The sequence below is a fragment of the Siphateles boraxobius genome, unplaced genomic scaffold (assembly GCF_051911475.1).
Source record: "Siphateles boraxobius isolate OS27281-9 unplaced genomic scaffold, OSU_SipBor_1 130, whole genome shotgun sequence".
NCBI lineage: Eukaryota > Metazoa > Chordata > Actinopteri > Cypriniformes > Leuciscidae > Siphateles > Siphateles boraxobius.
This window is the reverse complement of record NW_027508734.1, coordinates 44,710,383-44,724,400: the sequence shown is the minus strand read 5'-3', so window position 1 is coordinate 44,724,400 and position 14,018 is coordinate 44,710,383. Positions and strand designations below refer to the sequence as shown.

General features: G+C 46.6%; 1 protein-coding gene across 1 annotated transcript; it reads left to right on the top strand.

Moving 5' to 3' along the window:
• The first annotated feature begins 877 nt into the window (after positions 1-877).
• On the top strand, positions 878-12,188 carry nagk (N-acetylglucosamine kinase). Its single transcript, XM_077229579.1, has 10 exons — positions 878-979; positions 1,181-1,265; positions 1,353-1,451; positions 1,543-1,684; positions 1,783-1,893; positions 9,988-10,100; positions 10,192-10,279; positions 10,351-10,448; positions 10,543-10,621; positions 11,691-12,188. The coding sequence occupies exons 1-10, from the start codon at positions 951-953 to the stop codon at positions 11,879-11,881; spliced, it is 1,035 nt and encodes a 344-aa protein (XP_077085694.1). The 5' UTR covers positions 878-950; the 3' UTR covers positions 11,882-12,188.
• The last annotated feature ends 1,830 nt before the right edge of the window (positions 12,189-14,018 follow it).

Genomic DNA, 14,018 nt, shown 5'->3' with positions numbered 1-14,018 from the left:
ATCAGTGTTTTGCACCTTATGCCATAATTTTGCAGCAATGGTATTTTTATGAATTTAAAGTTAAGGTAGGCTATAGATGCATATTTTACAGATTTTATAGCAAACATTAAAAGCCTACAAATCTATAACCTGTGAGAACTGGATCAGCATTCAGCATCTATACTTCTGAACTAAATTTGGTATTTTGATTCAAAGATTTCTGTAATACGCAAATGCATCATGCCATCACCTTGTGGGAGTAAGTCACATTCATGCATGAAATAGTATTTTCTCTCCTTTAGTCAGTCAGACATGTGGGTCAGCAAAGAGATAATTACAAATGCAGTGGGTAATAACACAAACACTGCTCAACACTCCTAAAATCTCATTTGCAATATTTTAATTAGCCTACTAAAAAAATGTTTCATAATATTCTTTTTATTATTCTGCATTTCGCTGTATTCTTGCATACATCAACATTTTGAAGAATGCATTTGTAAGTCAATAATGTAAATAATAATAATCATAAAAATGTGGATAAAAGAAAAATAATTAATTCATAGTACATCTGTTTGTCATGTGAGGCTTCAATATTATGTGCTGCCATCTATTGGTCAGAGTGTGTGATGCATGGATGGTGTTTTTCTATATATATATATATATATATATATATATATATATATTATGTTCATTGTTTAAATATGTTTATGATTGTTTTACTACAAACAACCATTTACTGAAGTAATTCTGGAGAAAATCTAAAACTAAAATATGCGGAAAAACGATTCATATTATATTATCTTTACTTAAATATAGACCAATGATAAAAATGGGTGTGAATCGAGATTTTATGTTGATTTAGGTAATAAAAAATAGCTATCTGTCAAAGTCCGTGTGTCATTCACTGAAAGTCGTTTGAAGCAGCTGAGCTGACTGTGAGCGGTCATGTGACTAAAGAGGAAGCGGGCGAGATGAGCGCTGTGTACGGAGGAGTGGAGGGGTAAGTTTATAACAAATTTTAAAAAACATGATTATGAAAAGGAATTTAATAAATTTTAATGACATTTTAACATACAAACGCGTGTATCAAAAATCAACGCTGAGCTCTAAGCGTGTTCTTCCTGCCAGTCGTTTGGGAATGAATAAGCGAAAGTGACAGTACGCTTCAGAGTAATGAATGAGAGACTTTTCTTCTTGACAGTGGTGGGACACACTCTAAAGCAGTGCTGGTCTCTGCTGAGGGACATATCCTAGCTGAGACAGATGGACCATGTACCAACCACTGGGTGAGATGGGAGAACATCCTTAAATATGGACTGAAGTCACCTATTGTGTACTTGAGTCTGTCTACATAATTTTCTGTTCTTCTGTAGTTGGTTGGTGTTGATAAATGTATCAGTGGTATCCACGACATGGTCCAGAGGGCTAAAATCAAGGCAGGGCTGGACCCGGACACACCAGTTTGTTCATTGGTGAGGTGCTGCATCGGTCAGTCATCCTCAACGCATTCCATTTCATCTTCATCGGGTCGCTTTGACTTTTGTCTACATTGTATGTTGACAGGGCATGTCTTTGAGTGGCGGAGAGCAGAAGGCTGCTATCCAGAAGCTGATTGACGACATGAGGGACAGATACCCTAAACTGAGTCAAAGTTATTTCATTACCACTGATGCCATTGGTGCTATGGCAACTGCCAGTGACTATGGTATTATATGCAGTGTATTTGCAACCAGAAGGAGTAAAGAATCTCAGGACACAACTGTCACCCATTCCGAAACCTTTCTCTCTGTCTTTTTGTCTTAGGAGGAATAGTAGTGATATCAGGCACTGGTTCGAATTGCAAGCTGGTGAATCCAGATGGCACACAGGTTGGCTGTGGGGGCTGGGGTCACATGATGGGAGACGAGGGCTCAGGTAACCACGTGGATAGAGAAACTGATTGACATTACAGCACTGATATCACACAAACACCCAGTCTTATCTTAGAAAGGTGTTATCTTATCTTACAAATGAATCTGATTTTAACATCCACCTCAATGAACTTATCGTAGGTGGACAGCTTGTATTCAGTGTGTCCCTGAAACGTGTTGTCATCTGATCACTTAAACCAAATTCAGGAGAAATACACCAGGTTGTTTCATGCTTTTTTTACTGATCAGATAGCTGCCTGTGGAAGTTTGGGAGACCTGCAGTCCACGTAATGTAAATGTTGTAGGATAGTAGTGTGTAAATAAGCTCAGAGACACAAATTCGTCCTGTGCAATTGCTAAGCATTACTTAGCTATTATATCGTACTAAAAACAAGGGTTTGCCAGTTTGTAAGACTTCATCATTTGTCAAACTAGGAAAAAGTAATCCGTATACACAACTGTTCAAAAGTTCAACACAGTGCGCTTCCCTCTGAAACCTATTACTGCCGTGTGATAAGCTCACCAAGCTTTATTGTGATTTTGTTTTCTGTTCGATTGACTGTGGCGGGCCATTATTGGAATCAAGTCAGAAATAGACAATTTATATAGAGTGCAATAAAGCGCATAATAAATCCAAGACGACGCTGTGCTCCTTCAGTACATTGCAGGTTCGTCAAAACGTAATGTAGCTACACTGATGCTTGATGGAAAAAGTAGTTAGCTACTGGAAAGGCTACACTGTTTTAAAAGCATCTGAGCTACTGAAAAATGTAGTTAAAGGATTAGTTCACTTCAGAACTAAAATTTCCTGATAATTTGCTCACCCCCATGTCATCCAAGATGTTCATGTCTTTCTTTCTTTCGGAAAGACATTAAGGTATTTGAGGAAAACATTCCAGGATTTTTCTCCATATAGTTGACTTCAACGGGAACCAACGGTTTGAAGGTCCAAAAGCAGTTTCAATGCAGCTTCAAAGGGCTCTACACGATCCCAGCCGAGGAATATGGGTCTTATCCAGCGAAACGTTCTGTCATTTTCAAAAAAACAACAACATTTATATACTTTTTAACCACAAATGCTCGTCTTGCACTAGCACTGCGATTGCGCCACGTATTACGTAATCAAGTTGAAATGTCACGCGTGACATAGGCTGAAGTACTGACCTAGTGTTTACAAAGCGAACGTGCAAAGACCAAGTCAAACATCATTTACAAAAAAAAATAAAGGTAAACCAACGATGTTGGACGATTTTGAACCGGAACACTCGTGACCTCACAACGTGATTACGTACTGTGTGGCGCATTGCAGTGCTAGTGCAAGAAGAGCATTTGTGGTTAGAAAGTATATATATTTTTAATCCAATCGTTTCACTAGATAAGACCCTTATTCCTCGGCTGGGATCGTGTAGAGCCCTTTGAGGCTGTCTGGAAATTGCAATTTGGACCTTCAAACCGTTGTCCCCCTCTGAAGTCCACTATATGAAGAAAAATCCTGGAAATAAGTTCCTCAAAACCCTTCATTTCTTTTCCACTGAAGAAAGAAAGACACGAACATCTTGGATGACGTTAGGGTGAGTAAAAAAGTTGGTAGCATCGCTACTTGTAGTTAGCTTCTCCCCAATGCTGAAAAACTGTAATAATTAAAATGTTATTTATTCCTGTGATGGCAAAGCTGAATTTTTTAGCAGCAATTTTCACATGATCCTTCAGAAATCATTCTAATATGCTGATTTTGAAAACAATTGTGCTGCTTAATATTTTTGTGGAAACCATGATACATTTATTCCCAGGATTCTTTGATGAATAGAAAGTTCAAAAGACCAGCATTTTTTTTCAAATATCTTTTCTGTTACTTTTAATTAAATTAAGGTGTCCTTGCTGAATAAAAAGTATTAATTTCTTTAAAAAAAAAAAAAAAAAACGTCTACGGTTACGTATGTAACCCTCGTTCCCTGAGTAGGGAACGGAGACGTTACGTCGGATGACGACGAATGGGGTTTCGCTTAGAAAGCCTATCAACTTCGAGTATTACAAAACGAGCCAATGGCAAAGAAATGCCATGGGTCTGCGGAATTTGCATGGCGTAACTCCGCCCCACCTCGTGGGTATAAAAGGAGGAAGCCGGCAGCAAGCAGATATGTTTCTTCGCTGAGGAGCCAAGACTGAGCTCAGGCGATCCCCGCGGTACAGCGGAAAGTGGCAGGCAGACGTAACGTCTCCGTTCCCTACTCAGGGAACGAGGGTTACATACGTAACCGTAGACGTTCCCTTTCGTTGTCACTCCGAGTTACGTCGGATGACGACGAATGGGGTTACCAGTCTAATCACGCCACCTTCTCAGCTGTCTTCCAGTGCCCTGCGTAAATCGAGATCCCTGTCAGCCTGGACAAAGGACTCCATATAACACAGGAATACCAAGGTACACTGGGAAGCATATCCCAAGCTTAGGGGAAGTATGCAATTAATGCCAGCCCGGAGGGGGGGGACTTAGAGAATACACATATGACCCGAAGGAAGCATATGGAAAACACTGGGGTGTCCAGCCGCAGGTGGAATATTTCAACCCCAGGGGTGGCAAGGTGGCTTGCCAAGGGAAAGACACACGCTCAGAGAGGCTTACAGTGGAAATACACATGTGGGGGTCGCTCAGAGGAGGGACCATGCACACGGGAGGCACCTAGCCGACGCACAGGCAATAGACACTGGCGCCGACGTCAGGAGTGCTGGAGGAGCTCAGGGCTTTCGGAGAAGCTCACCTGAGGAAAGTATCGCACGTATCCAGTCCGTGGAGTGGAATGGCGAGCAAGCGAAGACACCAGAGCGGGTCCGGTACTAGCTGGTTGCGAGGCGCCATGCGCTAGAGCCCAAGAGGACGCCACACTCCGGGTGGAGTGGGCAGTCACACCAAGAGGGCACGGTCGACCTTGCTGCTGGTAAGCCAAAGCAATGGTGTCCACTATCCAGTGAGACAACCTTTGCTTGGAGAGAGCCTTTCCCTTCAGCTTCCCACCATAACAGACAAAGAGCTGGTCTGAGGTCCTGAAACACTGCGTTCTGTCAACATAGGCGCGGAGAGCGCGTACTGGACAGAGCAGTGCCAAGGCTGGGTCTGCCTCCTCCGAGGGCAGCGCTTGCAGGTTCACCACCTGGTCCCGAAAGGGAGTGGTAGGAACCTTGGGCACATATCCAGGCCGGGGTCTCAGGATCACGTGAGAGGAAGCCGGCCCAAATTCCAGGCACGCTTCGTCAACGGAGAATGCGTGCAGGTCCCCAACCCTCTTGATGGAGGCCAGTGCAACCAGGAGCGCTGTCTTCATAGACAGGAACTTAAGCTCGACTGATTGCAGGGGCTCAAAGGGAGCACTCTTCAGGGCAGTTAGAACCACTGAGAGGTCCCAAGAGGGAACGAGAGGAGGACGAGGAGGATTTAGTCTCCTCGCTCCTCTCAGGAACCTGATGATCAGACCTACCGACTTACCTTCGATGAGGTCATGATGTGCGGCAATGGCGGCAACATTGACCTTCAGGGTGGAGGGAGACAGCCTTCGCTCCAGCCCCTGTTGAAGGAAGGAAAGCAAAACACTGATCGAGCATCTCCGGGGGTCTTCTCGGTGAGAAGAGCACCAGTTGACGAAGAGGTTCCACTTCAACGCATAGACGTGTCTCGTGGACGACGCTCTAGCGGAAGTGATGGTAGCCACCACCGCTGGTGGTAGGGTACTCAAACCTGCCTCGTCCCATCCAGGAGCCACACGTGGAGGTTCCAAAGATCGGGACGAGGGTGCCATAGGGTGCCCCGTCCCTGAGAAAGAAGGTTCTTCCTCAGAGGGATCGGCCAGGGAGGTGCTGTCGCGAGGAGTACTAGTTCGGGGAACCAGGTCCGGTTGGGCCAGTAAGGGGCAACCAGAATGACCTGCTCCTCGTCCTCCCTGACCTTGCGCAAAGTGTGCGCAAGAAGGCTCACTGGGGGAAACGCATACTTGCGGCCCTGCGGCCAGCTGTGCGCCAGAGCATCCGTGCCGAGCGTGCCCTCGGTCAGGGAATAGAACTGGGCGCAATGGGTCGAGTCGTGAGAGGCAAACAGATCTATCTGCGCGTCCCCGAACTGGTCCCAAATCAGCTGAACCGACTGGGGATGGAGTCGCCATTCTCCAGGGAGGGGCTGAAGCCGTGAGAGCTCGTCGGCTGCACAGTTCAACGCTCCGGGAATGAAGATGGCTCGAAGCGACCTCAGATGCTTATGACTCCATAGGAGGAGGTGGCGAGCGAGTTGTGACATACGGCGGGAGCGTAGACCACCTTGATGGTTGATGCACGCTACAGTGGCGGTATTGTCTGAGCGGACTAGTACGTGTTGACCCCTGAGCAACGCCCGGAAGCGGTGCAGGGCAAGGCGTACTGCCAACAACTCGAGGCAATTGACATGCCACAGCCGCTGGGGTCCTGTCCAGGAGCCCGCAGCAGCATGTCCATTGCACATGGCGCCCCAGCCCGTGGTGGAGGCATCTGTTGAGACAACAACATGCCGGGAAGCTCGTGCCAGGGGGACACCGGCCCTGAGAAAATCGAGGTTCGACCACGGGGTGAAGAACTGACGGCAGGTCGGAGTAACTGGTACTCGGAACGTGCCGTGTTGCCATGCCCACCTCGGGACTCGGTCGCGAAGCCAAAGCTGAAGCGGTCTCATATGAAGCAATCCGAGCGGCGTGACCGCGGCTGCAGATGCCATATGCCCCAGGAGCCTCTGAAAAAGTTTCAGTGGAACCGCACTCTTGCCCTCGAATTGTCTTAGGCAAGTCAGCAGTGACTGCGCGCGCTCGCTCGTAAGCTGCGCGGACATGGCGACCGAGTCGATGTCCATACCGAGAAAAGAGATCCTCTGCACGGGGCAAAGTTTGCTCTTCTCCCAGTTGACCCGAAGGCCCAGACGGGCTAGGTGCCGGAGCACTAGGTCCCTGTGTTCGCAAACCTGATCTCGAGAGTGAGCTAGGATCAGCCAGTCGTCGATATAACTCAGGATGCGAACCCCTTGCTCTCGAAGGGGAACAAGGGCCGCCTCGACGACCTTCGTGAAGATGCGAGGAGACAGGGCTAGCCCGAAAGGGAGAACCGCGTACTGGTATGCCTGCCCCTCGAAAGCAAACCGGAGGAACGGTCTGTGTCGAGGAAGAATGGAGACATGAAAGTAGGCGTCCTTCAGGTCGATCGCTGCAAACCAATCCTGGGGCCGTATGCATTCGAAAACGCGTTTGGCGGTGAGCATCTTGAACGGCATCCGGTGAAGGGAGCGGTTCAGCACGCGCAAGTCCAGGATTGGCCGTAACCCACCGGTTTTCTTGGGGACAATGAAGTAGGGGCTGTAGAAGCCGGACCTCATCTCGGCTGGAGGGACAGTCTCGATTGCACCCTTCGCCAGCAGGGTGGCAATCTCTGCTCTCATGATAGGGGCATTGCCACCGACCAAAGTGGAGCGGACTCCCCTGAAGCGGGGAGGAGACCGTGCGAACTGAATCGCATAGCCGAGCCTGACGGTACGCGCGATCCAGTGGGACAGACGGGGAAGCTCTAGCCAGGCTCCCAGGAACTGAACCAACGGGATCATGCGAGCCACAGGCGTCCCCCCGGAGGGGCAGCGAGGCGGAGTAACTGGCCCAGATGTGGACGGCATAGCGGCCCGGAGAGGGGGCACAGTTAGCAACCGCACCCTGGCAGAGGGGGCCAGGGGAGGACCAGGCTGGTCGTCCCGCGGGGGCCTGCTCTGCCCGGGGTCTGGCGACAAAGGGGGACAGGGGCGAAGCGGTCCGTGGACGGCACGCCGTGTCAACCGCCTCTGGGACAGAGGGGGGCGAGGAGAGCACGGCTTGTGGGCGGCGCTCTGTGTCGCCCGAGAACTCTGTGAGCTCAGGGAAGAGGGGATTGTTTCTGTCTTTAACCACATTAGGGTGCTGCCCACCCGTGGGTGAGCAGCGGGGAGTGGAGAACAAAAGATTCTCCCCCGGCCCTCCACCGGGGGAAGGAGTGGTCCTGCTACCACCTCCTGAGAAACAATCATCATCCCTGAGCAGCCCGTCTCAGGAGCGCCGCTTGGCCCGGCGTTTAGCGGGGGGCGGGGCAGGAGAGGGCTGTGGCGCCTTCTTACGGCTTCCTCCGCGACCGGCCCTGGGTGGAGGCTGCTGCGTGGTCCGGGCGGGAGGGGCGGGAGCCGCAGGAGGGCGCCCTCGGCGGGAAACAGGTCGAGGCGTCTGCCCGGCCGGCAAGGTGGAGGCAGCAGCGGGCCGGCGGGGCAGAATGTGTTTGATGGCCTCGGTCTGTTTCTGGGCAGTTGAAAACTGTTGGGCAAAGTCTTCAACTGCACCGCCGAAGAGGCCGGCCTGGGACAAGGGGGCGTTAAGCAGACGGGTCCGCTCAGCGTCCCGCATGTCAGCCAGGTTCAGCCACAGATGTCGCTCCTGGACCACAGCTGTGGACATCACCAAACCCAGGGAGCGCGCGGTAACCTTCGTCGCCCGGAGAGCAAGGTCGGTCGCGGCGCGCAGCTCATCAAAGAGCCCTGGGTTTGTCCTACCCTCGTGCATGTCTCTGAGCATCTGGGCCTGGTAGACCTGCAGAGTGGCCATAGCATGCAGTGAAGCAGCCGCCTGTCCCGCCGCTCTGTAAGACTTCGCCACCAGGGTCGACGAAAATCTACAGGCTTTGGATGGGTGCTTAGGCTCGCCCCGAGAAGAAGCACTCTGAGGACATAGTTGCATGGCAACAGAGCGTTCAACCGGGGGAAGCCCAGTGTACCCACGGGCAGCTGCCTCATCGAGGGGAGGAAAGGCGGATGAGACCAGCGAGCGGTCCCGAGAAGACAGGGGGGTCTTCCAGGACTTCGAGATCTCATCATGCACATCCGGGAAGTAGGGAATTGGGGTTTGCCGAGGACGAGGGTCGGCGGCCTTACCCAAAAACCAATCGTCCAGCCGCGAGCGCTCAGGACAGGGTGGAGGCCTCCACTCAAGTCCGATGCTCGCGGCTGCCCGGGAAAGCATGGCCGTCATCTCCGGATCAGACTCGAGCACAGCCGTATGCACACCGGAAGGTGGCAGCTGTGACGAGCCCTCACTTCCAGAAGAGTCAAACCCGCCAAGTGATGCTGCAACAGACATGGCATCTTCCTCTGTAGCTTCAACTGAAGCACGCGGGCCACTAGAGGGTAGACCCGCGGGAATCAGCAGTTCACTAGCGGGCACCGTCATTGAAGAGGGGGGCTGGGGTCGCGGACACATAGTCGGCGCCTTGTTCCAGAACGTAACCCTCAGATCACCCTGGCCACCAGCCGCAGGACGGGGGGTGGATGAGGGGACTCTCACTCTTGCGAGTTCACCGAGTCTCGACCGTAATGACGCGATGGTCATGTTCCCACAGAGAGAACATGAGTCATCCACGAGCGCTGCTCTAGCATGATCAATGCCCAAACATACTATGCAACGCTCGTGCCCATCAGAGTCCGATACCAATCTGCCGCTACCAGAAGTACACGGGCGAGACATCTTTAAAAAGACGTGCCACGTGTAAGCTCTTTTAGTGAGAGAAAACTCAAGTGTTGAAGCACCCGGGGAGAAACGCACCGACTGGCAGACCACTGCAACAGATCAGCAGGAAGCACGCTCTCGCCGTAGATCGCCGTCACACCAACACTCGAGGTACTCGTTTGTAAAGCTGACAATTCAGAGATGGCTTGTGGAGAGAAGAATACACTTGGCTCCGAAGCGAAAACATATCTGCTTGCTGCCGGCTTCCTCCTTTTATACCCACGAGGTGGGGCGGAGTTACGCCATGCAAATTCCGCAGACCCATGGCATTTCTTTGCCATTGGCTCGTTTTGTAATACTCGAAGTTGATAGGCTTTCTAAGCGAAACCCCATTCGTCGTCATCCGACGTAACTCGGAGTGACAACGAAAGGGAACTGACATTCACATTACTTCATCAATTCTTCATTCTCTCTGATGTCAAACTACCAGGTCCGAACGACAATCTGTATCTGCCCTTTCTGATCGGATAAGATGTTAACAGGGCCTAAGCGTTTTCTTTTTCTCTGTCCTCATCTTCCTGTAGCGTACTGGATTTCTCACTTGGCTGTTAAAACGGTTTTTGACGCCAGAGATAACCTTGTCACATCCCCTCATGATATCACCTATGTTAAGAAGGCCATGGAAGAATACTTCCAGGTTAGGACTTGTTGTTCATTTAATTTAATCTTCTGCTTAAATCGGTACTTAAATAGAAATGATGGTGTTTCCTTGTCATGTTCGTCTCCAGGTGTCGGATTTGATGGGAATGCTTCCTCATTTGTACAGAAACTTTCAGAAGTCACACTTCGCAGGGTTCTGTAGGAAACTAGCTGAAGGTATGTTACTGTGTATGCAGTGAGGTCGTGTGTGCATTACGCATGACTCTTTGTGTTTGTGTGTGCATCAGGTGGCAGTGCTGGTGATGCTTTGTGCCAACACGTGTTCACGGAATCTGGAAAAGCCCTCGCGCAACACATTGTAGCCGTCCTGCCAAAAGTACACCAGGTATAAAAAAAACAAAAAAAAGCACCCACAGTAATACAGCCATTCTCACTCAGTTCATTTGACCTATCATTTGTCGCTGTTGTCTCTCGTTCAGGATCTGTTTTCTGGTGATCTTGGCTTGCCTGTTCTGTGTGTCGGGTCTGTGTGGTGCAGCTGGGAACTGATGAAATCAGGTGCGTAATGCATTTATAGAGATTTTCAGCTTCCCTGCAGACACATAATTAATCTCACATCTGAGAATGTTCAAATTAGTCATGTAGAAATGATGTAGTGATGCAGAAATTGTGGCTGGTAGTGGTAATTTCTTTTTTATGGCCTTTAACCAGTATGATTTTTAATATTATATTGAAAATTTCAGGTGTTTTGCCCGCATAAAAAGTGGAGAAAGCTCCAATCTTTTTTACAGTACTTCAAGGTTTGATCAGGAATCAAAACATTTTAATGTACAGTAGAAAGGATGGATGACTTTGAAATGTATGCCGTTTGAAAAAGTTATTTAAAATATTAAAAAAAAATTATAATAATGGGAAAAAATGCAAAGGGATGAGCTTGGAAGAACCTAACAGTCCTGGATCTTGTCAAATCGCCAACAATGAAATCCAGATAAATGTCTAATCCATGTACGAAGAATGGACCCTAGATGAGAAAAAGTAATGCAAAAGTAATAATAAACGTAACGCAAACAATGCAAAAAGTATTTTCCATAAAAAGTAAACTATCGGAATTATAATATTTAATAACACAATATTGTAATGCATTACTTTTTAAAGCAACTTTCCCCAACACTGGTCATCGGTATATTGTGCATCCCTATTTTAAATCAAATCTGTTTGAGAAGAAAACTTGTTCTCAAACTTATGACCACAGTCACATTAGGGCTGTATGATTACTGCAAAAATCATAATCACATTTTTCTTTTTTTTCAATATTTACTTCATGAAAACATCATGCATACTTCGAATATAATTTAAATGGGGGGGGGGGGGGGGGAGTAATAAATGTAATGATATATATATATATATATATATATATATATATATATATATATATATATATATATATATCATATATATATTATAAAAACAACTAGAATGTACATTTCCAGAAGAAAATGTGAAGTTGTGCTTGCAGTGGCGAAACTCTCCATCCCGTTTTCATAAACGTTGGAAGCCAAAATCGTAAATTAAAATAAAATTTGTTTCACAAGAACTAAACATTGTGTTGTGGATTTTTGTGCTGCAGGTTTCACTCAGGTCCTCTCACAGGCTCAGGCTCAAGGTTTCAGTCACTTCCGTAAGTACACCCTGCTTACTTTACGTCAGTCGTCCGCTCTGGGTGGCGCTAAAATGGGGGCACAGAATGCAGGAGCCACCCTCCCGCTGGACTACTCTGCCAACGCCCATGTGTTTTTCAGCCACACCTTCAATCAGTGATCGGGGACAACCAGACCTGAGATTACAGATCCCACTACAGTCTTATGTTGATGATCTGAAATGAGAACTTCCTGTTTTTGATATATAAAACTGATATAGAAATGTTTCCAGACTTTCCTCTTGGTGGTGCTGTTTCTCAATCACCCATATCTTATCAATCAACAAACATTTTGAATGCATCCTGTTAAATGCACATATGTACATTTCTAACACGTTAATCTTTGGTAACGTTTTGGTAAATAAGGTAAATAATAATAATAATAATATTACCGTTGAATCATTTTGTTAATAAACATCTGTAAAAGCACTTTTTTGTTGTCATTAAAAACTTTAGTTTTGCTATAGATCATTTGAAAATAAAACTTTATAATTTGTATTTAAACTCTAAACTCTAAATATGTAAATGTTTAGTGTAGCAATGACGTGTTTCTTGTCTTGGCTGAAGTTAAAAACAAAAAAATGGACAGGGAATAGTAGAGTTGGGGTTATTAGACTCGGATATGGGCTCAAGTGCAATTATGAATGAACTCGGACGCACTCGGGTGGACTTGTACTCAAACTTGACACAGACTCTGATATTTTGGAAAAAAAATAAGCAACAACGTAAAATGAAAATAACAAGACATTAATAAACTCAAGTGGTTAAGGACTTGGACTTGACAGGGTGGACTCGGACCCAACACTAGGGAATAGTCTAAGACCTTCCTCCACTGATGATTGCAAAAATGCTAGCTCAACCAAAAGAGTTTAGTCTCGGTTCAGGAGCTTGACCCACAGCTGCTGGAGTACCAGATTTAGATATTCAAATTCAAGTTATGTTTAGGCCAAAAAGATGTGATCTGAATGTAATGTTCAGAGACAAGTGACTCAGCATCAGTTCCTAACCCCAAACATCCCCCTCCTCTTCTCTTCCTTATCACCACATCCCGTGACAGACAGATGTAAAAGACCCGCCTCTACTTGTCTTTGTTACAGGATGTACTGACACTAAGATCGTGCTGATCGTCATGAGACTTATTTGGAGACGTACGGTATTTTAGGCACATGGTCTTCTGAGGACTTAATGAATGTTGTGAATGAATGTGGCTATGAAAAGAAACAAGTGCTGTAAGATCATGGGGACATAATGTGTCCGCAACAGTGTTATTTTGGTATTATAGTTTTTGTCCATATTTTGCATTAGATTAGAATCTGGTCTCACTGTGACAGTGTGGATTGGCATGATGGTACACAGTACTTTGCATTGATAAGACAAAAGATTGATCTTTTTTAAGGACAATCGAAACAAAATGTTCTTTTTCTTTTTTACAAAACTCTAATCAGGCCTTTTTATTTTTGGTGCTGATCAGAGGTTTGCATTTTGCTGTGTAAGCCTTTGTAAATCCTGCCGTCGGTCTCCTGCGAACTTTCAAAAATATATAAAAATAATATTCGAGGTTGATAACTACAACAATAAACTGGATTTAGACCACATATACGGAGTAATAAATGTTCATGTCTTTGCAGTGAAAACCAGAGTAGGAGCGACAGTACATGGACACACAACCTGAGCTTGACAGCTTTTCAATATGATTTACATACATGTCTTCACACTGTGTTCTGTGTGCTTTTGCCATCGTTCAGCTGTTGTCCATCAATATCGTCTTCACTGCACACACTAAGATCCCATCAAGTTTGCAGACATCTTTGCTGACGAAGGTGCCTGGCGTCAAGCGCACATGGCCAATAAAATGTAACCTGTTATCTGAACAGTGTACATCATCAATAGGGCGATCTCACGGTTTGGGAGCTTGTTTGTCTGAAAGAATGAAAACTGTCGTTCACCATTTTAAAACATTCTTGAATAATTTGATTATAAATTATTACAATATATTTAGAGTTTTGAAGCCGAATGCACTATTTTATCAGTACAAGACCACACAAGTGGTATCACTCACAAGAATGTAGTGATGTGCTGTTACTAGGCCTGAACTGATATTTTAGAGAACAACTTCTCTGTTGATTAAATTATAACAAATTCATAACTTGCAATTGAAATCATGTCAGACCTTCATGGTCAACGACATCAGCATTTCCATACATTGTTTTATCAGATGTCTTTTTGCTATGCCAAAAAAAATAATACACCAGTAAAATA

Excerpts from the sequence above, each read along its gene's own strand:
- nagk (XM_077229579.1), top strand. The coding sequence starts at position 951 with ATGAGCGCTGTGTACGGAGGAGTGGAGGG. Across the intron at positions 1,452-1,542 it reads ACACACCAGTTTGTTCATTG|GGCATGTCTTTGAGTGGCGG; the intron begins GTGAGGTGCTGC and ends GTATGTTGACAG. Across the intron at positions 10,622-11,690 it reads CTGGGAACTGATGAAATCAG|GTTTCACTCAGGTCCTCTCA; the intron begins GTGCGTAATGCA and ends TTTGTGCTGCAG.